At 41.5% G+C, this 24,159-nt stretch overlaps 3 protein-coding genes across 18 annotated transcripts in view; 1 reads left to right on the plus strand and 2 right to left on the minus strand.

Annotated features, from left to right (window-relative positions):
* ZAR1 (zygote arrest 1) overlaps positions 1-11,093 on the plus strand; it is a 30,757-nt gene extending 19,664 nt beyond the window's left edge. The window contains exon 4 of one of the 2 annotated variants that reach the window (XM_083458417.1): positions 10,517-11,093. In XM_083458417.1, the coding sequence (XP_083314543.1) occupies positions 10,517-10,540 (24 nt within the window). In that variant the 3' untranslated portion in view covers positions 10,541-11,093. Of the gene's footprint in view, positions 1-3,293; positions 3,786-10,516 lie in introns of those variants that run through there. The other variant, XM_083458416.1, reaches the window with a different exon arrangement.
* LOC310685618 (uncharacterized protein) overlaps positions 1-24,159 on the minus strand; it is an 850,221-nt gene that overhangs the window by 473,368 nt on the left and 352,694 nt on the right. The window lies entirely within an intron of this gene.
* The window catches only part of FRYL (FRY like transcription coactivator), a 144,310-nt gene that overhangs the window by 9,142 nt on the left and 111,009 nt on the right, over positions 1-24,159 (minus strand). For 13 of the 14 annotated variants that reach the window (XM_083457763.1, XM_083457761.1, XM_083457760.1 and 10 more), the window contains 14 exons: positions 23,172-23,779; positions 21,925-22,022; positions 20,871-21,041; positions 19,581-19,721; positions 17,105-17,302; positions 16,547-16,708; positions 15,499-15,573; positions 15,161-15,337; positions 11,425-11,625; positions 9,272-9,442; positions 6,121-6,374; positions 4,832-5,036; positions 3,793-3,942; positions 3,066-3,164 (listed from right to left, as the gene is read on the minus strand). In XM_083457763.1, the coding sequence (XP_083313889.1) occupies positions 3,066-3,164; positions 3,793-3,942; positions 4,832-5,036; positions 6,121-6,374; positions 9,272-9,442; positions 11,425-11,625; positions 15,161-15,337; positions 15,499-15,573; positions 16,547-16,708; positions 17,105-17,302; positions 19,581-19,721; positions 20,871-21,041; positions 21,925-22,022; positions 23,172-23,779 (2,710 nt within the window). Of the gene's footprint in view, positions 1-3,065; positions 3,165-3,792; positions 3,943-4,831; positions 5,037-6,120; positions 6,375-8,748; positions 9,443-11,424; positions 11,626-15,160; positions 15,338-15,498; positions 15,574-16,546; positions 16,709-17,104; positions 17,303-19,580; positions 19,722-20,870; positions 21,042-21,924; positions 22,023-23,171; positions 23,780-24,159 lie in introns of all 14 variants that reach the window. The other variant, XR_014515334.1, reaches the window with a different exon arrangement.

Genomic DNA, 24,159 nt, shown 5'->3' on the forward strand with positions numbered 1-24,159 from the left:
CTTGGTTAACAGTTCAACTGTAGCGAAAACAGTATTTCAGGGAACTAACACTTTCCTAGCAATACTTGCATTCCAGCACAACTAGGTTTGGGGCATTGTTATTTTCTGTGCATTGCTGTTAACTGACAGTATCCAAGTCATCTGTGTATTGTTTATGCACAAAGAGTCCGGTGGCTGGTAACTTCAGAATGACCTCTGTCATCCTAGTGTACCAGAAGCTCTCAACATGAGGTTTCTGTAGTGATGGTGTCAAAAGATTGCCCGCGGATCTATTCCTGTATTCTGCCTGCTTTTCAGTGAAGAAATGGTGAGTGATTAGGGCAGGGCAAAGGTTTGAGTGGGTCGCAGGAGTATTTTTGAAGCAACAGAAAGCCTTCAGGTTTGAATTAATTTCAATGTTTCACCCAGAAAAACAACCTCTGTTCTTAATGCAAAGCCTATGTCCTCCCAACGCTATCATTTACAAGAATTCTCCATTGTATCAGAATCATCTAACATTCTGAAAATATTTCAAAGCTCAAGGCTGTTTGCCTTTAACATTGTTACTTTTTAAATGTCTTATGATACTATTGGTACTTGCCATGAAGGGTTCTCTTGCATGTATGTAACATGTCATCAGGTAGGAGTAATGCTCCACCTAGTGGTTTAAGGTGGAAATTGCTGCTCCAATTGCAAAAACCTGAGACCTTACCATGATGACCTCCGCCAGTTTTTATTACGATAAGCCAAGACAGTAAGTGCCAAAAACAGAAGAGTGGCACGACAAAAAAAAACAAAAAAAAAAAACCTTAACATGTAACACTCCCTATCCAAGAAACACGAAGTAACACAGAAAATGGGCCACCAATCACATGGAAAAAGGCAACCTAGAAAAATGGTGAAGCCCTTATGTCAAGCTACATGCATGTAGAGGAACCATTCAAGGGTAAGTACCCGTAGTATCTTTTCCACGTATGTCATGACATCAGGTGGGACATACCCAAATTGACCTGTATAGGGTGGCAAACAATTGAGAGAATGAGGCGCTGCCTATTGGTCCAGGAGGACATGGCTCCCAAAGGCTGCATCTGCAAAAGCACAGACAATTTGCCTTAAAGGTATTGAGACTAACCCAGGGAGCATTCAAGGAAAACGCTGTCCAAACAGATGGCTGCTCTAGTCAAATGGGTCGTAATTTTGGTTGGAGGAGTCAAATGGAAACAATTATATGCCTGATTTATACAATTTCACAGTATGCAGAGAATAATATGAGTTGAGAAATCATAGAGAGGAGCTGAGGGAAGTCTTGGGGGGGGGTTGATGGGGAGGTGGGGGGAAAGGTGGAAAAAAATGGATCTGAGATGTTTTGATAATTTGTTATGTTGAACTTGTTAATAATTTTTAAAAAAGGGGGGGGGGGAGAAACAATTATATGTCAAAGTAATACAGGCTTTCAACCATCGTTAAAATAGTAGAGGATACTCTCTTGCCCAGAGAGACACGGGGAAATGAAATGAAAAAGGACTGAGACTGATGGAAAGGCTTGGTACAAGCAAACAAGATCTTTAGAGGCAACTCAAGGAAGAGGAGCAGAGGTGGGCTGGGCAGGAGGAGATGAAGGCTTAACTAGATCTGCCAGAGAAGTTTCCTTCGACAGGTGAAGAACCCAAAGATCAAGTTGCGTAGTAGAAACAGGCAGAGACTGCTGATACCCTGCAGTGTGGCTACACAGGAAGAGTCCTGAAACCTGGAGAACTCCTATGGGGAAGCATCCCTAGTAAAAAGCTGACCAAGGTTTGCCTGGCTTCCTTCCTCATCACAAAAATTATCAGCCACTTTATGCTGCCTGTGCACCATAAAGAGCCCTTACCATTGCTGGAGCTGCCAATCTCCAGTTCAACCAAGGGCTCTGTCCAGGCATGAAATGACAAGGAGCCAGCAGTTAGCACAAAAGAGGTGGATGTAACAGAGGAAGCAGCCATTCGTCTCTGGGGATCTGACACTGGGGCCACAGCAGAGGCCTGTGTCTTGGCAGGTAGACAGCAAAGGCTAATACAGCAATGACAGGCCTCTGTTTGTATTTGCCCATAGGTGTGCTGTGTCTTCCCCGGAGCAAATGGGAGCACCTGAAGATGAGACTTTCTTTTTTTTTTTACAGTTTTAAGTAATCAAGGAAGGGAACAAAAAGGTGAGAGAGAAAACATGGTGGCTGGTGGCAGGAGAGGCTCCGAGGGCACAGTGCAGCAAAAAACAAAGGGCAAAAAACCACAGAGCCAGATAGAGGAGGGGGATAAAGGTTTCCAACATTCACAGGCACAAAAGGCAAAAAATTAACAGGCCTGAGCTGATGACAAGGGGAGGGAGCTGAAGCCAACAACAGAGCAAGGTGAGGCAGAAATTGGAAGTGGATGGGGTTGTCATGGTAACACTTCAGTTTTTTGCAATTAGAGCAACGTTTTCTGCCTTCAACACCTAGGGAGAGCAGTACTCCCACCTGATATCAGGATGTAAAATGTAATATTCAATATTAAAAAATCGTATGGATTGACAAGATATAGAAAAGACAAGATATAGATATACATCTCTTTGTATGGATAGAGTCATTCCTGGTTTACAATGATAAGCTATTTTGAAATGTCCCCAAGGATGTATGTGAGAGCTCCAGAGACATTAATGGTGAAATCAAATATTTTAATGTCGTATATTGGGCACACCCTACTAACCCCCCCACACCTTAACATGGAGCATCTCCTCCCCCAAAAGTGAGTAAGAACTGAGCATGCTCAGTGGACATGGGAAGCTTACTGAGTGTTGGAAGGAGGAAAAGAAAAAGCAGAGGGAACGAGAATGTAGTGGAGTGGCTCAAACCCGGAACAGAAGCACTTCACACTGCAATTTTTGTTGTTGCGCTCCATCTATTAGAGCAGAGGTGGGTAACCTTTTTGGCCTGGTGGCGAAGGGAGATAGCGATAGCTAATATGAATCTAGTGTGGGGCAGCTGGGTGTGGCTTGGGAAAACTGCAATTTTCAGCTTTTTCCTCTTTCAACACAATGCAACAAGCCAGGCACCACAATACATTATTTACCTGTTCTGCTGCCTCTCTTTTAGCATTGTAAGTATCCAGATGTTCTTGAAGCTCGAGCACACTGAATTTCAAGGTTTCCAATAAGCCACAGGACATCAGCTGTGATATAAAAATAGCCTTAATTATTGCTATGTATTCCACTTATGAATCACTTCCCATAAAGTATCCCAAAGCAATTTCAACAGTAAAAACCATTCTTTTTACATATGAAGTTGTTTTTAATTTCAGATCCAATACAGTTTCAGACTGGGATAAAGATCTTCCCTTAAAAAGCAGGTTGGAAAAAAGAATGGCATGGAATAGGCACTGAAAACACAACAGATACGGCATCTGCCTGAAGCGTAATGGGAAGCAGTTCCAAAGGACAGGTGCTGCTACAGATGTTACAGGAATAGAACACATACACACTTATAATTTTGGTACTAAACATCTTCATAATCAGAGATCCACTGAATTTGAGACTTGACTTTCAACCTTTTAACTGTCAAACATTATTCAGATAGATGACAAAGTTCTGGACATTTGAAAGGAAAAATTTACTTGAAGCAACCACAGAGAATTTAGGAAGCCAAGTCACCTTCAGCCAGTTTATGCACTGAAGCTAACATTATAATATTTTTAAGTGGAGTGATTCTTTGCACATCTCAAATCACAGAACATTCTGTACCTTAGTAGCAAAGTTCACTAGACATAGGCTCAGCATGTGTTAATAAACGTAAGATATTACCGTTTCTGCATCCACAAAAACTGTTGGGCATTCAGAACACATCATCATAACGTCCAGTGAGCTTTTGAATTTTGTTCCAATTCGCTGTAGATTCTCCCCAAGAAAACTGATGGATTCATGTGTTATAGCCCCAAACTTCCTTTGAATGTTCTAGACACGGGAATATTAGAAAGATAGAGAAATATTTTCACTTCCTTTTCTTCAGCATGGCAGGCAACACTGCTAAATGGGAGTTCACATGTAAGCCTAAATTTTGCTTTTTCCTGTGCTTGGGGGCGAGATTGTGCAGTCTTAACAGATGGGACAGGGCAAATCAGTTTATCCTAAGGGAGAGTTATCACCATACTACACTGAGATTATCTTCGGAAGCACTCTTCTAATGCTGCATTAAAAGGGGCTTGGTGGTTTGAGTGTACAGTGGACCCCCAGGTTACATTAACTTTGGGTAATGTAACTTTTGGGTTGTGCGTGTGCAGAAGTGCTCTGTGGCGCTGCATGTGTGTGCAGAAGTGGTCCTCTCGTTACAGAATTTTTGGGATACGGCTGGGCCTCTGGAATGGATCTTGTTTGTAACCGGAGGTACCACTGTAGTGCCAATAATGCCAAGGTTGCAGGTTCGATCCCCGTATGGGTCAGCTGCATATTCCTGCATTGCAGGGGGTTGGACTGGATGATCATCAGGTTCCCTTCCAGTTCTACAGTTCTATGATTCTATGGTCAACATGGTAATAGATCTAGGTAATGACAGCCAACTCTTATACATGGAGGTATGCAGGAACAATACACCTCATAAGCATATCTATGCAATGCCACAGTCACCTGACAATACATGATGTGGAAAGTCTCACTCCTAGAGATGGCTATCCCTCTGATGGTGGCTAAGGGAAACAAGCAGCTTTCTAACAGAGGAATCGTAAACAGTGACAATTTAACATCCCTGCCCCTCTTCCCCAAAATCAGATACACACCAACACAAATGTTTCAGTACTAGATGTTTCAAAATAAAAATTGCAAATAAAGGGAGATTGCGGATAGTTACCTGAAACAACCTAGAGAACACATGAAATGTATAGACAGCAGAAGATCCATCAGTGTCTGAGAGCATCTGATTAACGTGGCAGCGCCATGCTTCCTCTTCATCATCATATGCCTGTGGCTGAAAAGCTGCCAATATGGCAGAAAGAAATGGGGAAGGAGGTGGAGATGTCTGGACTTCTGGAAAACCATCCTGTTCTTCATCTTGACTGTAAATAAAGCAAAAACAAGCATGCTAAGTAAATGCTGTTTCAGATCTTTTGACTTATTGCCCTTGGCATTGTGCAAGGCATTCTAAAACGGGCATGTAGATCAGTTTGAAATGATGTCAGAAGCAGGGCCTAAAACAAAGAGCAAGTTGCTGTTTTGCTAACTTAGTTATCTAATGTTTCAAACATACAGCAGATTCTACAAAGCAGAATTTTAGAAGAATGTTGTTCGACTTAACCAGGATTCACGGAAACTGAATAAATTCTTCCAAGCGGTAGGCTAGTCTCCCCCCACCTGAAAAAAAAAATTAGTGACATCTGGGGAGGAAACCCTTCATTACTTATTTTAGGACTTTATCTGAAAGCAGTTTAGGAAAGAATTATGGTGCCATTGTCATGTCAGTTCTCATGTCATATTCAACCTTAGTTAAAAACAAACAATGGGTAATGTGAATCCACAGTGTGCTGGCACATGTTATTAAAAAGGCTCCCACTCCAGCTGCTGCCACAAAACAAGCAAGAGTTTGCTTGCCATGGGCAAACCTGGGCTTGTGGTTGGTTTCTCTAAAAAGCCACAAGAAGTTTGGCTTACACTTGTGATTTGTTTGGGGAAGCAAACCATGAACCCAGGGTTTGGGCATCATGAGAAGACATATTCTGGCTTTCCCCCCGGTGGTGCAGCAGCAGTAGGAGTGGGGAAGGTGCGGACAGTGTGTTTGAACTTTTCAGCAGCACGGACCAGCAGTAAAACAACCCCAAAGCATCACAGAAATTAGAGGCTTCGAATGCCACTGGCAGCGTAAAGGTAAAGGGACCCCTGACCGTCTCCAGTCATGAACGACTCTGGGGTTGCGGCGCTCATCTCGCTTTATTGGCCGCTTCTGGGTCATGTGGCCAGCATGACTATGCCACTTCTGGCGAACCAGAGCAGCGCACAGAAATGCCGTTTACCTTCCCGCCAGAGCGGTACCTATTTATCTACTTGCGCTACTGCAAATAAACTGGTCTCTAAGGCAATAGTGAATGAATCAATACTGATATTACTTTAATGAAAGAAAATACATATGGCTTCAAATCAATTTACCTAGACAAACCAGAGAAGTCAGCTTCTTCTTCTTCACATCTTTCATCTAACTCTTTCAAGGCCAGGGTAACATCATCTTCACAGATCGATTCAGTATAACTATCAGCAGTGGGGTGCTCTGGAATTTCAGGAGTTTCTTCTAGTTCCAGGGGTTCTTGACAGATCAAGGACTCTTGCTGCTCTTGCAATGCAAATGATCCAGTATCTTCACTAGCCGTACTAACTTGTTCATCCTTTATTGGTGAACTGCCATCCTGCAAAGCAAGCAGCAGAGTCTTATAACTCACACGGAACTAAAATGGGTTCATCAAATACTGCTAAGGAGCAGTGCCTCAAAATCCCAAAATTGCATTATTTCTTGACGGAGAAAGAATATTCTAAAACTCAGCAAAGTGTATCAGTCTAAAAAAATATCAAAAGTAGGCAATGCAAACCTTCCCCACCATTTTCTAAGGTAACTAATTATATTTAATGTATCAAAACACTGCTCACAAAAATCATATTCCCAATATCTTTGTTGCTTAGTAAGCGGAGGAAAAAAATATTCTGCTGTCAACAGCAAGCTTCTCTTGTTAGAAGACTTCATCTTTCCTTATGTAAACTGAATCGTGAAACTGGACAGCTAAATGTAAAAAAAGGAGTAAAATCCTGAGGATGGGACTTTGTTCCTTTTAGCATCATTCAACAGAAATTACAGCATCTGCAGCTTCTAACAGATGTGCCTTACTGATTGTAGCGAGGCTACAAAGAAGATACCGGCAGGATAAGGGCTGCATGAATGCTTCTCTCACAGTATGCACAATGGAATGCAACCATGCTTTAATCCAAGCAACAAGATACAAGCTCACTTAACCAAAGACACCAAATATTTTGACAACGACTGTCATTATTTTCTGTTCTCCAAGAATAATGACATCTACTGTCTTCAAACAGCCTATATTTTTAAATGGTAAGTGCAATTTCCCCAAACAGAACACACACACACGTTATGTTTACCCTGTATCAAAACAGGATTCTTCACACTCATGACAATTTAAGAATCATGGTATTTATTGCAAAGGCCAGTGGGGGGAAAGCCCTGAATATGATGGCTAAAGGTTTTTGAAGGATTCAACAAAAAGACTGCGGGTTGTATCCAGAGCTATCTGTGCTGAAGTGGAACTGACACCTGCTTGCCCGACAGGACTCCCTCTTCTTCCCCTGCAGTCCCTTGTCGGCCCTCAAAATCTGTTTTGGGGGGTAAAGTGAGCCTACGGAGCAGATGGGGGGGGGCTGGGTGCTGCAAGGGGGAAGAAGAGGCAGATAAAGTCCTGTTGCATAGGTGGAAGTTCACTCTTGCAAGATTAGAACCTGCCCTGCATAGCAGACTTTTTGTAAATGGCACTGCTCATCATGCAATGTAGCAAAGTTAAAGCTCCTAAATACTAGCTCTGTAGGGCAGCGCCCTGTCACAAGCTCCCTTATTCTTCTCCAATTGTTTTAGTGCGACTGCTATGCTAGCACTTACCTTCACCCCAGTTACTGCTGCTAGTGCAATTCGTGACTGCATCTGATCAGTTGGCAAGGCTGATAAAAGGGGCAAATAAGCTCTTTGCAACTGCCTGGAAACATCAGAATGAATAAAAGGCCCTATCACCTGCAGGTTAAGCAAATATGTCAAGTTGAAGGGGCCCATTTGATCTGATCCTCTAAAAGAGGGGTAGGGAAGTTCCAGTCTGGGGGCTTCATTCGGCTTGACAGGGAACCTAATTTGGCCCAGAACACTGTTTTACCCAAATCATGGCCACCTAACCCCATAACTGATAGCATATGCAATGTGAGGTGTGACAGGTATGGAAATGGCTCCAATGGAGCAGGATCCTAAAGTGAGAGTGTTCCTTGCAAGTGGAGCTAGCCGGAGAGATCCATTAGGATCAGCTGCGCTCGACAGTTTGGCCCCGGGGAACTCCCCAGTGCAGTCAAGGCAGCTCTTCTGAAGTAGGATGCATGGAAACTGTTTGCTAAAACACAGCTTTCTTCCTCTGCAAAGCAGCTTGTTGCTGTGAGTGTGCCGTCAAAGAGGCATTGCTCCACTAGCGCAAAACGGTTTGCATTGAAACGGCTTGCTAAAATGGGAGGCAGCTCTTGTTTGCACAAGCCGTTTCAATGCAAACCACCCTGTGCTAATGGGGGAACCCCCTTTGCAACGGCACACCTTCAAAGAAGGCCACTGTAACTGCCCATCAGCCGAACTTTGAAAGGTGTCATCACACCTGATGCCATTATGACGCCAGGTGATTGACTGGTGGGTGGCCACATCCATCTGTCAAAACTGGCCTGTGGAAGGTGGGGAACTTAGGCCTAAATATAGTGGCTAGATCCTGTTCCCCACCTCTGCCTTAAGAGGCCATGAGCAGCAGTTGATTGCTTAGTTTTCTCTCCAAAGCTGTCTTATGATGGCTCTGAGTGGCTCAGGAAAAGAGGAAAAACAATGTGTCATTAACTATTCTTGTACACATCAGTTTAACTATTAACTATTAGTTTTTCCAGTAAGAACTACAGATCAGAGATGGACTGCTTTATCTTTGAAGTTATTGCATATTTTTTAAAAAATGTTTGCAATGGCAAACACAAACTTAAAATACTCACTGATTTCTTATCAGCTACCAGCTGGGAATCTGGCTTACTCCATATAGCGTTTCCATTAAGAGAAAAAAAAATGCCACTAGCATATAGATCTCCTGTTCAAATGGACTAGCTGAATCAACCAGTTGCTAACACAGCTGGCCTGAGGTTCAAATTTCAATTAAAGCACCCAATCAGAAAGACAAAGCAAAAATGGGGGGAGGAGGAAGGGGGGGGGAGGGAAAACCACAGGAAGATAATTGCTGCATCCAGAAAACCATCTTGCTTATTCAATTATTGTTCTGCACCACAAAATATCCATTATTAGCCCTCAAACCTATTTTTAATCTTTGGTGAACATCTTTAGTCCATGAAGGAAATGATTGGTTTCCAGAAAACATTCTCGTTCCCTTATGCCACCACAACCGGTTCAATTAAACAATCAATTACAGAAGAAAATGCTTTCGGAAAAGAAGCAAAGAGATACTACACAGTGCTAGAAAGAGCCCAAATCAGCCATGCACCAGCAGCCCACATTATTCCCCACCTCAGGCAGCTGGTTGCTAGCATTATCTAGAGGGGAAACCTCCAAACTTGGGGTCTCAGATCTGATTTGAAGCACTTCTTCCGTTCCAACACTGCTAGTGGAATCCTGAGACTGTAGCAGCGACCCAGAATTATCTAGTGCTGTGTCATCAGCAGCTGAGTCACTGTTTACCTAAGGAGACAAAAATAAAACGAGGATCAGCAGAAAAAATAAATAAACACAAACACCTCCAGCTAATTACAAAGCAAAATACAGGCAAAATTTTGCACTGCTTACGAATTCAGTTACCACCTTGTGTATATCTACCACGTTGGAAACACGTATTGAGGGTTGGAAACTTTTTATTCTTAAAGCAAAAGGCACATTTCCATTGATAAAGCACAATGGAAATGCACTTTCCATTTTTATTTATTTTAAAAAAATCTTATATCCTGCCTTGTATCAAAAAAGGAACTCAAGATGGCTGAAAAGCGGAAACATCATACAATATTTAAAACATTTCTCTCAGAAATCAGGAGGCCCAAAATTTTAATAAGGAGTGGGGAAAATTTATGATTTATCTTAAAAACCATTGTAAATTAGTAGGATTGGACTAACACTTGTAGTTTAAAGTTGAATTTTGGATATAATGGAGATGAAAAAGATTTGGATTAATAAAAGATGCAGGAGGAAACTGATTAACAATAGGACCCACAGAGGGAAGGAGGGAGGTCCAGGGGATTCTTTGGAATCTTGTTTTTATGTTGTATCTTGGATATGGATTGTAAAATATTAAATCTGAAAAACCAACTAAATAATTATTTTTAAAATTTTCTCTCTCACACACCCCATTACAGTAGAACCTCGGCTTACGTTACCCGAGGGTAACGTAAACTTTGGGTTATGAAAGCAGCAAACCTGGAAGTATATTTCTGGGTTTTGCCATTCGCACATGTGCAGAAGAGCTCTATCATGCCGCGCATATGCGCAGAAGCAGCACCCCTGGTTGCGGAAACCTCGGGATCCAACCAGAGCTCTGGAACGGATCCCATCCACAACTGGAGGTACCACTGTACTAAAAAACAGAGTAATAAAACTTCAATATTACCATTGCAGCTGAACAACAATTAGCAATTTCTGGGACCACTAGTGAGAATTGGGCAGGTATTAAAATGAGCAGGAACCACAGAATATTTAGCCGAAAGTCTTTTACAAGAGCCATGTTGTTGCAGCCTGGCATATCTCAGTTGGCAGGGGCTGAGCAAGTTATGCCAGAACAGCATTCAGTGAATCATTCCCGTTAGCTGTCATTCAGGCAACTAGGAGGAGAGCCAGAGGCTCCATACCAACTCATCCAGTCACTGGGGTCAGCTGATCAAGCCGTCCTGGACGTGCCACAGCCTGCATCTGGTGGAAACCAGGGTCTTTTTGGTGCCCTCTTTATGGAATTGTCTCTCTGAATTGAGGCAGGTGCCAAAGCCAGAAGCAGCTTGATCCGAGCGGCAGTGCTTGCTTCCCAATAGGCGTGTTGCTGCCCATTACTGGGAAAGGGCAAGACAGGAGGGCAGTTGATGTGGTCAATGTGCTTTGCAGTCTCTTTGGTGGAAGTGCCACAGGACCAAACCAGGGGAGCTGCTTCTAATTGACACTGGTATTAAATTTCGGCACCTGCCAATTACATCTGTGTAGGCCACATCTAGCTTTTAATACAGACTGGTTTCAATTTGCCTCGGGTTGGTTGCTCCTGCTTTGTACATCTATGTTACTTGCTGTGCGTTCTTATTAACTCTGTACAGTGGTACCTTGGTTGTCGGCTTGGCTCCTGAACAAATTGGCTCCCGAACACCGCAAACCCGGAAGTAAGTATTCTGGCTCACAAATGTTTTTTGGAAGCCAACGACGCGGCTTCCGATTTGAGTGCAGGAAGCTCCTGCAGCCAACCGGAAGCCGCAGCCAAGTTAGCCACTGTAACGCTAACTTGAGATTTTTATAGAAGGCAGTACAGAAATGTTTTAAATAAATATATACTGCTGTACTTAAAACACCACACTTCTCCACGCCTTCTGCAGAAGAGAGACCAAGTCAAAACTCTGAATAATTTACACACTTGATAGTACCATTCGAAGGTTAAAGCAAGGAGAAACCCGATTATTATCTGAGAATAAATGTTTTACCATCTGTGATCGTGATAATATCTGACTTGCGGTCAGGGCTTCTTCCTCTGAAGATTCATCAGTATCTTCCTGATTGGTCAAGTTCAAGCTTGGGGTACTACCAGAATACTGATATTCTTGGAGTGATGGTGTGTCTCCCTTGTCAATACTATCCAGGGAACGCCTGCGGACTCCCCAATTGAAGTTGTCCATACTTTCACCCTGTAATAAAGGCAATGTTTATTCTAAAGCTCTCAGAATACACATAATACTGAAATGAACACAGCAAAACAAAGCCACACAAATACTGAATTAATTGGGAGCAGAGTTTCAATCAGCCCTTCAAGTTAATTGGATATATAAATTCAATTAATGTTGTTTGTATTCAAAGTGTTTTAATACAAGGCAAAAACAATTTCCTTAATGTTCCCTTGCAGATACCTTGTGTCTGGATGGCAATAGCTCAGTGTATTATTTTCTGTAGCCATATATCCTTAGCAATACAAGGTATCTGACTACCAAGCACAGACAGACAAATACATCACAGATGACAAGAGATGAAACAAGCCACTGCACCAGGCTGCAACTTACCTGCAGCTCCTGGTTCGCAAAAAGAAAAACACACATAATTAGAACGAGGACAAACACTTAAAGATACTTTATAATGGGGGCATTTTCTATACTGTATGCTTGCCAACAGTAGAAGACTGATTCAAGCTCTGGAAAAGCTTTTGCCAAAACCCCCTAACATTTCATTTTCTCCACATTGCAGTAAAATCAGCTAAAAAAAACATTATGAGACAAACACTGAAAACAAGATGGCTATGGTACATTTTCTCGGTGTAACATATATTAAAACAAATTTAGCGAATTGTTTGAGGGTAACACAGATGGGATTTTAAATTGACTTTATCTACATTTACAGGACAAACTATAGAATGCATAAATTTTACTCACAGTGCAGGAAAGCATAAATGTTTTTAGATAGTGTTATGATTATTCATGTCCTCAAAACATGAATGTTTTCTTCAGTCCTGAAGTAAAGCACTTTTTAATTCCTTGCTAGGAATGGGAATGTGTTTTAATAGCAGCTTGCTTATGGGCCTCTTTGAATGCTACCCCTATGTCAAGGGTGGCTGACCTCTGACTCTTCAAAGGTTGCTGGATTACAAACCATCATCCCTGACGCTTGGCCATGCTGACTGAGGCTGCTGGGAAATGGGAGTCCAACAACATCTGGAGGGCCACAAGTTCCCCTAGCCCAGCTAAGAAATGTACCGTATTTTTCTGTGTATAAGATGCTCCCATGTATAAGACAACCCCTATTTTTTGAGCCCAAAATTAAGAAATAAATATTTTAAACACCAAACAGAACAACTTTGATATTTTATTAAATATTGAAAACACCAGTATATTTAGCACCGTATAGTTAAGCATCAAACAGTGAGGCAAGCTGTGTAATGGTGGCTGCTCCTGTCAGCTCAGTGTAACTCCACTGTAGCTGCAGCTCCAGCTCTCCCACCTGTGTGTTGCACTTTTGTCGCAGTATTTACGGTATGTACCGTATTTACTCCACGAGCGCCGGCAGATGCGAATGCTGATTGAGGAGCTGCGACTGCCAGAGCTGGCTGAGTGAGTGCGCTTGGGGAATGAGGGGTCTGGGTAGCCAGGGGATGGCTGAGGTGGAAGGGACAGTGTCCCGAGTGGAGGCTGATGGTGGGGGGGAGTACCAGACCAGGGTTTGTCATGAGGCTGGGGGGAAAGAATATGGATGGCGGCATGTATTTATTTATATATTAATTGGAACATTCCGTGTATAAGACGACCCCCAAATTTAAAAATATCATCTTATACACAGAAAAATACGGTATTTCACCAAAAGCTGTGGTCCACCAGCAATACATTGTCCTGTAGCATTATTATTATAAATATTTATGTATTAAGGAGTCTGAGCCCCCACCCTTTCCATTACTGTAAGGCTCCTGATGTTTGGAGGTCCTAGAAGTGAGACCAGTCAACCTATTGTTAAATTCACTATTAACGGGAAAGGCTGGAATGTCCCATATAAACAAAACAGGTCAACTGCTCAATCACTGATGGTCCAGCTGGAAAGCCTCCATGTTTGCTCCTCAATGTTTCTGACGCACAAGTTGTACCCTTCCCACAGTTTGAGAACTCCTAGCTCTATTAATGAGATAAGTCCTCTTACACTCAACTGCTACGATGCGTCTAAGCCAACTGAACTTGGAGGTACTTATATAAAAGATAATGCAAATATCTTCACTTATGTGAAGGCGATTTCCCATGTTCTCTCTGATCTTGGGACCCTTCAAATTCACTAGAACTTTGATGAATGCATGAGTGAGAGCTCCTTCACTGCCTTCAGTATCACTATGGCTTTATGCCTGCAACCTCTTCCCAGATGTGGAACTACCTCCAAACAGGTAAACCTATTTTCATGAGAATTCTAAATAAAAACTGGAGTGTTTATGAAGTTCTGAATTGTGAAGGAACTCCATAACTTCTTTGGCTAAAAATATAATTGCAGAGGGTTCATACACATCTACTTTAAGCAAAGTCTGGGTCCTGCAGCATCCTTACGTTACAATTTTAGAATAAAAATTGCTTACAGGCTATACCTGTAATTTAAACCTTCTGTGTGGGGATCAGCCCTTTACCAGGGCTGTATGTATTCCATGATCACACTATAAAATGCAGAAATAGCTAATGAACACCAGATAATAGCAACCTCATCTCTATTAGGAGCAGAATTATACAAATAAAGAAATATATACACTTTTGCTTTTTTAAAAATATAGAGACATGATTCTGCCTTCCTTGAAAAAGGAACTACTGGTTATTCTAATTGCTGAATATACACAACTCTGTCCTTAATCTTCCATAATGTGCATTATTATTATTTGAAACTAGCTCATGTCAGAAATATTATGTATAGCAAGTCCAATGATAAAAAAATATATTCTGCTATCTCTTTTTTCTGGCTGTACTTTTGAAACCTTTAGAAAAAATGTGGCTTACAGTATAGCATTGCATTGGTCCCTAAATATGATTTCCATGCACTGCAATGTTATCTTGCATACTGGAACAGTTAAGTTTTACTACTTTAAAACAGAAAAAATGCAGATAAAGATGACAAATGCACCATGAAACCAGATACAGTGTGAATGGCTAAAGGTCAAAGCAATTCCAACATAAACCTTTTGCCAAGATAGTATTACAGCATACCATGAAAATAGCATTTCATTTAAAATGTTCAATGGGATAAGTTTTGCTCAGGCGTTGATGGTACTAAAGGCTATACTTCATGCTCTGTGTAGTTACACTGTAGTTTTAGGACTGTCACTAACTACCAAATATTGACATTATGTTTCCCAATGCAATATCCGGTATGGAATCGACAACCCCTCAAAATATTCCTACAATAAAGCCTATTGATAGTCCCATACCAGCAGAACTGATCCAAGATAAATACCAGTTCATTTTCCTTCCAGACAAATTTAAAGTGTGCAGATACTGTGAAAATAACTTTTCTTGGTATGTCAAAGAGCATACCAACCTGCTCTTCCAAGAAATATATCAAAATTTTGCTAAACTATGGCATTTGCTAGATTTATTAAAAGCTTTGATTAAATACAGTACATCAAAATGTAACGAATAAGGTCCCCAAACCTTTCTTTGCTTGAAGGATAGCCTTGTGGAAAAGTCTCAAAGTGGAACTACTGCTGTATGGACTTACCTCTGCATCTTCCAGTTCAACATCTAGAAAGTCAAAGTCTTTAAAAACTCCAAACTGCTGTTCACTGGTATTATCTTCTACAGCCACTTCCTCTTCCTGAATTACTTCTTCTGTTGCTGAAATAAGACTAGTTTGTTGGTCCCCAACTTCCAAGTCTTCATTAGAAGAAAAGACAACCTAGAAGGACATCCATAATATAATGTAACAGAATACAGACAAGGAGTTTTCTTTCTTAATGATGCACCCCTGAAAAATTAGGAGTGAGTCAAGGCTACTTGAAATCACATTAGCCACTATAATATGTCAAACCTCAGCTTCTGGAATCTACAATTACTTACAGATGGATTTTTGGGAAGACCCGATTCTGGACCACACAGAGAAAGTACATTCATTAGCTTCTCCCTGGTTCTCCGCTGGAAAAAATGAAAACCATGTCATTAATCAGAGACAAAAGGGTTTTGATTATGCAGGCGTGCCACCACCCCACTTATGCGGGGGTTACGTTCTGGACCCCCGTGTGCATAAGTGAATTTTGTGTGAGGAGCACATTCTAAAAGGCCTCTAACTGCCCGTTTTTCCCCTTTCTCTCCTGCTCTCTCTCCCTACAACTCTCTCTTTGGCTAGACTTGAAGCTTTGGGGCTGAGCTGGAGACTGGAGGCCGCAAAGAAAAGCTGCTACTGCTGCGCTTTTATGTGCTTCAACTGCTAGGCAGGGAGGCTGAGCAGCCTAAACAAAGCCCCGCTGTGCCTCTGAACTCTTTAGGGCTTCCTCTGCCCTCACTGCAGTCCTCTTTGGGCTCCAGGGAGGGTCTCCTTGCAAGCCATGAGGACTCTCCTGCTCTCTCCCGCCATTTCCTGGTTTGAATCTACAGTGGTGCCTCGCAAGACGAAATTAATCTGTTCCGCGAGTCTCTTCGTCTTGCGGTTTTTTCGTCTTGCGAAGCACGGCTATTGGCGGCTTAGCGGCTATTAGCGGCTTAGCGGCTATTAACGGCTTAGCGGCTTTAAGAAAAAGGAAACAAACTCGCAAGAACTCACAAGACGTTTCGTCTGGCGAAGCAAGCCCATAGGGAAATTCGTCTTGCGGAACGACTCAAAAAACGGAAAACTCTTTCGTCTAGCGAGTTTTTCGTCTTGCGAGGCATCACTGTATTTATTTATTTCCCAGTGCCACATGTGTACACGGTCATGCACAAGGTGACTGGAGATTGTTGGGGGGGGGGGCACCTGTGCTATCATATTCGGAGAGCTGATATTCCCAAATGTTTAAGTCGTATATGTTGTTAATAGTGCATATTACCATTTCTACAGAAAATGCTACAACACTCCCCTCCCTGCAATATTTTGAAGACCTAGGGAATGTGATGTTACTTCCAGGTAACTCACCTGGGACAACTGTGGCCTCTTCCAGCTGACAGGTACCAAGCCATTAGAATTTGATCCTGAGGAAGTTGAAGAAGTGCTCCTTGTCACAGCAATGACTTTAGGCTTTCCATTTCTGCCAGCTGCACTGTGCTGATCGCCATACTTGTTCCCAATAATTGGTGTCTATAAAGTGAAGAAATATATAAATGTGTAGCTTAAATTCTTCAGCTGAGCACATCTGCCTTACAATTCTCACTTTCATTGTGTATTGCAAGGCAAGGGCAAGGGGCATCTTGTGGGGAGATGAGGACTGTTGGCATTATCACTTCTGAGGTTCCTCTGTGACACTGCAGGGGGGTCCGCACTGCACCGTGGTTTACTGAGGAATGGTGGGCAATGAAGCAAGCTGGGAGATGACTGCAGTGCGGATAACAGAAAACTCACTCCAAAAATAAGCATTAAGTAATGGCTTGGCTTAGCATTACTGTGAACCAGCTCACAGTATTTGTTTGGGTTTTACAAAATACAGGCCAAGACAAAATTCTAAGCACAGAGATGTTATATTCAATATGCCCTTACCTCTGAAATGTCAAAATGAAAATCTAACGTTTTCCCTGGTAGTTCTTTGGAGACATTGTTAAATATTTTTGTAAATGAGATTTCAGGAGAGCTTATGTCGCCACCGTAAGACTTTGGAATATCATTAGGTACCACAAGACTTGCCGATCGAGATACCACCAGTTTCAAAATATTAAGGGCTTCCTTCCAGTATGGACTCTAACAGGGGAAGAAAAAGAGCATACATATTGCAGTTAATGTCGGTAAAAACAGAATTATAAGAAATTGACTAACCTCACCTTTAAATGTGAACATGATCTGCATTAGTCATTAAAAGATTGAGGAAAAATGTATTAATATACTTCTAGAGAAATGAAGTTAAAATATTCAATTTATGAAACAGGTCAGTAGACCTTACCTCATATTAAGTATATGACTAGGAACCTTAAGATACGGTAGTTTGCCATCTACTACTGGAAATGTTGGAGAATATCCACTGTGTATGCTATAATGTCTAGCACTTCGTATGCTATGTTAGAATCCAAGAAACTTCTATAGTCATTTTTAAATCATCCGATTTGTTAATGTAACAGTATGCTCACAACATGACAGATGGAATAAGTGGTTTTTATTTTGCTAGAATGGCTGCTTCAGTTGTCTTGGTGTGATTTAGAAATGAGTATACTAGTTCACATGGGGTCAGACTTCAACTTTTCTAGGCGCAATCAAGACAAGAGAGCACAACAGGAAGACTCTAGGCTAAGTGCATTCTCCTTAATTTCATTGTGATAAGCCTCTAAACAGTGGATTCATCTGATTGAGAGGTCAGTAAAAGGAAAGGAAAAAGCAGAAATCATGTAGTGAGAGAAAGAGAAAATAAAAGAAAAACAAAGGGGCTTGCTTTTAAGTTGTTGCAGTATTTTTGAATCCTACAATTGTAAAGACTTCAACTTGAGGTTGACAAAAAGTATTAAAAACTAGAACCTTTTATCACAGCATGCCTTATCACAACCAACAAGCACACACAAACAAATGCCTATCACATACTGTGCAGATTCTGATTATCATGTATGGGCTTAATAAACTGATATCAACAAGCCTTCTGCTAATAGGTGGAACCCCTTTGATTAAGCCATGATTAAACCAGGAAGTGTCTAATTAACCATAGTTTTCCAATTCAGAAGAAATGGAGAAATACTGTTACTAACTTTGACACAAGCCAGGATACTAAAACAATGACCCTTCTGGTTTAATTGCAGCTTACACAAATTGGGCAGTGAACAGGCTGTGCAAATGGACAAAAGATTCATTCATAGTTTGTCTTATTAAGCTCAGATATGATTGACTGAAGTAGGACACTCTCCTTCAGAGCTGTAAATTCAGAACTGAGTAGCTTGATATTCATATATCAAAACATTGTTCAGTATTCTTTAAATCACTGCCCATAAATTTATATATTTATATTTTTCTTCTTACCAAGAACAGCTGGCACCCACATTTTTCCTACTTCACTTAATCAACTTAGCCTTTAATATCAACAATATGCAGATTACCAGCCTTTTATCTAGCTGAAGTATTGATTAAAAATATAGCCAATGAAGCAAAAGGTCCCTTAATCTTCCATAAGAAAGGTTAGAGGTGAAAGGAACAGGTGGCAGGCTATAAGATCTCCAACTACATTGATCATCTACTTTGCTTAATGTTTCCTGACAAGAATACAATAACTTAAGTGCTTATCTATCAATGGCCAAAAATGCACGGAGATAGACACTAACCATTTTTCCTGGTTAATTAGGATTAAGGCATTTGTTGTGCTGTAGTTCAAAGGTAAAGGATAAAATTGGTAAAATGTATTCTGAAATAACTGTATGCTCCAGGCATTCTTAACAACAACAACAACAACAACACTTCTGCAAAAAGCCTAAATAACTCCCAGGGATTGTATTTTCAATGAAATCTTGAAAGCTATGTTTCTAAATGTAAAACAATGAATAAGTTACTGGGGCACAAGTTGATGTGTGTGCTATCTAATAAAGCAATGCACTCAGATTTCATCACAACAACTTCAGTAGCTTTATCTATATGAGAAATGGCAACACAGGAAATAATTCAAGCATGCTTTTAACTTCAGTGTCTCTTCAATGACCTAGTGAATGTGGATTTATGCATACAGTATTCCTTTTCCAGAGTTGTGTTTGGGAAGCCAATTTGCACATCTCTCACAGCTGAAAAATTGTACAGATTATATCTGTGCACATGTTATCTGTAGTGTCCCAAATATTATCAGATAATTTAGAATATACATACAATATTACTACAGAGATGCTTTATGGGAATAAATAAAATGAATAAAAAACAGGCATTGATAAAATAGAACTGGGCCCCCCATTGTTCACTAGAAAATTCTATCTAGCATCTTTGGTCTGAGTAAGCGCAAAATATCAGTGAAAATATATAGTTATACACATTTTCAGATTAGGTACTTCAAAACACTCACCTGAACATATTTACCAATGATTTTTATAATTTCCAAATTGAACTGCTTCACTGGTGCTGCAGACAGGTCAATGTGACTCAAAAGGCTGTAAATGATTTGCAGTAAAGATTGCTGCATGCTGGATAGACCTTTCTCTAGCAGCTAAAAACAAATGTATAAAAACTGATTTGATCTGTTGTCTTCAAAATAGCAGAAATTTGCTTTAATTTGTAGTTTTGATTATGTGACTTTTTTCAATGTAAAAGAATTCTGATACTGGAAACAGAAAACTATTGAGCTAAACTGTATTTTCCAAGTCCAATATTTTTTTTAAGTAGCTCCAACCTGTTACCTTAAAAGGGAAACTCACAGAATTTACCCACCGGGAAACCTGTCTGCTTGAGATCTGAAGCACAGGTGTTTCTGTAGGGGAGATCCATGCAAATCCAGTGGCAGGAGCAGAGGACTAGAATTTGTATCACCCTAAATTTGATGCCACTGCATCTCTTCTACTCTCCATCTCAGTATGCTGCTGCAGACTCAGCCAGATGATGGTCAGGTGGAGAGCACAGCAACACCAACCCATCCACAGTTACAACTAGCTAAGAGTCCAATGACTGTGACCGGTGACATTAGGGTTCAAATTCCCAATCAGCCATGAAGCTCACTGGGTAACCTTGGGCTAGTCACTCACTCTCAGCCTAAACTACCTCACAAGGTTATTGTGAGGAGCTCTATCTTGAGCTCCTTGGAGAAAAAGGTGGCATAGAAATGTTACAAATATAAAATGAATAAAGTGACACAGGGTTCCAGGTAAGGGGAGGGGGAAGAAGATGAAGGAACAGTCATTCTGGACTTTCTGTGGATAGCAGGGTCCCTGTCTCTTTCCAAATCATGAAACCGGAAGGGAGATAAGCTGTTTCATTGCATTGCCAAGTCAACAACAAGAACCACATTGGAGTAGATCAATCTCTTACACAAGAAGAAAATCCCTTACCCCAAACCTATTTGACATTTATCTATGAAAGGAAAAAATGTTCAGCTTTATTTAAGTGGGAAATAGTATAGCACAGGCATGTCAAACAGGTAGATCACTGGACGTCTCCAGTAGATCACTGGTAGATCATTGGCTCCCCCCAAAGAAGCCGTGGCTCCCCTAAAAAAGCTCAACATTTTACCTCCTCCCTGAAAAAACTCAACAACTTTGACCCAACAACTTTGATCGCTGCCTCTTGGGAGTTGGCCACCCCTGGTATAGCACCATTGAGAGAGACACTTTAAATAATGTAAAATGATATATTATTTCATTACCTCCGCAAGGTATGTTATAAGATTAAAAGTAGTTTCTGAGAAGGAGTCATGCAAGTATCTACACACAACATTAATCCAGTTAGAACAGTCTCTGGAATAACTGTGTGTACTGTATAAACTCATCATATGAGCCAAATTAGCAAGCGTTGGGGACTTCTCCTCTGCACAAACCTATGAAAGACAAAAATATTTTGTTAAGTGAACACTTTTTAAGTATAGTTTTTGAATTTTAAAAAAGTGAGGCCTTATAATAAGCTTATGGTCAATAAAACTGAGGACGTTACTATGAAAATCTGTAAGACTGCTGGTATGCAGCAATACTGTTAGAAAACCAAATCATAAAGGCTACTTCTAGGTTTATATCCAATGAAATGGATTGTATCAGAAATATATCGGTCATCAAACAAGAGTTTGCACTGTAGCATCAACTATCAAATCATTCAGTTATTTATCTAGTGCATCCTCTACAATGTTTGTCTTGCACATTATTTCCAAGAGCTGATGGTGTGATTTCTCTCCCACCCAGTCCGCCACACCCTCAATAAAAAAGTGCTCCACCACATGGCCACATTAACATAACAATCAGGCCTACTTTTATTATACAAAGCAGTCTGAACTACCATGGTTGAATTGTTGCATAACATATTATCACCATTATGCATCTCTAAAATTTTAAGCTTGAACTGCAATAGTCAGTTTGAATAACTCAGCTTCCCTAGATAAACTTCGGAATTGTTCTTGGTTTTGTGATATTTGCATAAAGTTTGACTAACAAACTCAAGGAAACACTTCTCCCCCCTTTGACTATTTTAAGAATAAATATGCCCTTTGGGAAGAAATTTAATTACACTTTGGCACCTCATTTAATGTGGTTTCCCAAGTGTTCTATCATTCATTCAGGCAGACTATTACTGCCTCACCCCTCCCTGCCTTGCCAACATATTGGAGAACAAATAGCTCATTAGTAAAAGCAGATGTTTAATCACATTTCCATCTCTGCCTTCACTATGGAAGCCAAAAGTAATTTTCTGAACGGTGTCAGTCTGCTACATACCTTGGCTATTCTGTCGGCTGTTTCTTTACAGAACTGAGTCGGGTTATCAAAATGTTGGATTAGATGAGGCAATAAACACAAGATGTTAAGAGGAAATCCTGCACGGAAAAATATGAAGCATAATTTATCTGTACAAAAACATTCCCGGTGTTTTCTGACCACTTTCTCCAAGAATTCTGACCCGGAAAAGCTATCTAAAACCACTAAGTATGAAACTTAATTCTCTGAGAAATCTACTATATCATGCCATTATTACAAGGTCTCTCTGTATAATATTTGTCTGTTACAAAAGCTAAGACGAGCCTGCTGGATCATGCCAGTGGCCCATTTAGTCTAGCATCCTGTTCTTACTGTGGCTGCCCAGATGCTTATGGGAAGTGGGCAAGCAGGACCTGAGGGCAACAGCACTCTTTTCTCCTGCCGGGTCCGGCAACTGGTCTTCAGAAGCATACAGTGGTACCGCGGGTTAAGTACTTAATTCGTTCCGGAGGTCTGTTCTTAACCTGAAACTGTTCTTAACCTGAAGCACCACTTTAGCTAATGGGGCCTCCTGCTGCCGCCGCGCCGTCCAATTTCTGTTCTTATCCTCAAGCAAAGTTCTTAACCTGAAGCGCTATTTCTGTGTTAGCGGAGTGTGTAACCTGAAGCGTATGTAACCTGAAGCATATGTAACCCGAGGTACCACTGTACTGCCTTTAAAGCGAGAGGTGGACAGTGGACTGTTGTCATGGTGATTGTCTGAGCTGCTAAGGGAAGTAAGAAGCACACAGACTGACCCTTGCAGGAATCGACCTCAGTGTCCAAATGGGTCACCTCAGGAGGAGCAGGATGGAAGGAGGAGAAAGAGAGAGCAAAGAAACTGGGGAGCGGTGGAGAGGAGGAGAGATATCGCTGCCTTTTGGTAAGAAACTGTGGGTGGGAGAGAGCGTATTCTGGGAGGTGAGAGGAGATATTCTGCCCTTCGTGGGGTGAGATACTGTGAGCTGAAGAAGAAAGGACACACTGCAGTTTTGGGGAAGGAAACAGAGTCAGGGAGATGCAGGTTGGTGAGCGGAGTGACAAGGGAATATAGTCTTAAACTAGTTCGGGTATCCTTTTCCTCTGCACTGTTATGAACTCTTCTTTTATAGTGCATCTTTTGTTTTTTTCAAGTCAGTTTTACACAGTTCCTCAATTACAACTCACAATTAATTAGCTTCACAGTTCAGTACAGCGTGGCTCTGTACATTTACATTTTAAAAGTGTACCTGCTAACTGGGAGGGATCCACCAACGTATGTTTGGAGACTGTGATAAGTTTGCTGAGCAAGTGAACAGTCATTTCCTGCGTAGAAACGGAGGTGAAACCTTTCAGGAACAGCTGCTGAAGGCCTGGAAAGTTATTCCATTTTAATTTACTCTGCATCTTCTCAATCTTTTCTCTACTCTCAGATTTATCCAGAGGCAAGTGAACAAGAAGTTTGTTGAGCAGCCTGAGAGCCAGGAGGTATTCATATTCATAATCTGATTCTAGCAAAGACGCGGCAATCCAAAATATGGTCGCCATCAGGTTCATCGGATCAGTAGTGGGCTGCACATCGTGCATTCCTCCCTCTCTCAGGGAGGAAAGGCTTCTAGTCCTTGCCAAGCTGTTGGGATGATTTATCCTTCCATCCATTATATCCAGTGTGTTGCTCCTGCGACGATCACTCTTCCGGTCAACTATTAGACTCAGTCTCAAAGAGTTGCTTCTCATGTTACTATAATAGCCTAAAAAGTTGCCACTGCTAATGGGACTTGTGCTTAGGTTTATCTGACCAGTGCTTTTCCTGTTTGCTGCGTATTTGTTTCCCAATAGTGGATCGTAGTATGAAGCGCTGAAATGAAAAGAGAATATGGCACGTTAAGAGTCACATTCCACACTCACATGGCACTAAAAAAGGGAGGTTAAAGGTAAAGGTAATGGTACCCCTGCCCGTACGGGCCAGTCTTGCCAGACTCTAGGGTTGTGCGCTCATCTCACTCTAAAGGCCGGGAGCCAGCGCTGTCCGAAGACACTTCCGGGTCACGTGGCCAGCGTGACAAACTGCGAGCTGGCGAGCCAGCGCAGCACACAGAACGCCGTTTACCTTCCCGCTGGTAAGCGGTCCCTATTTATCTACTTGCACCCGAGGGTGCTTTCGAACTGCTAGGTTGGCAGGCGCTAAGACCGAACAACGGGAGCGCACCCCGCCGCGGGGATTCGAACCACCGACCT

This window comes from Podarcis tiliguerta (genome assembly GCF_965153285.1).
Source record: "Podarcis tiliguerta genome assembly, chromosome: 9".
NCBI lineage: Eukaryota > Metazoa > Chordata > Lepidosauria > Squamata > Lacertidae > Podarcis > Podarcis tiliguerta.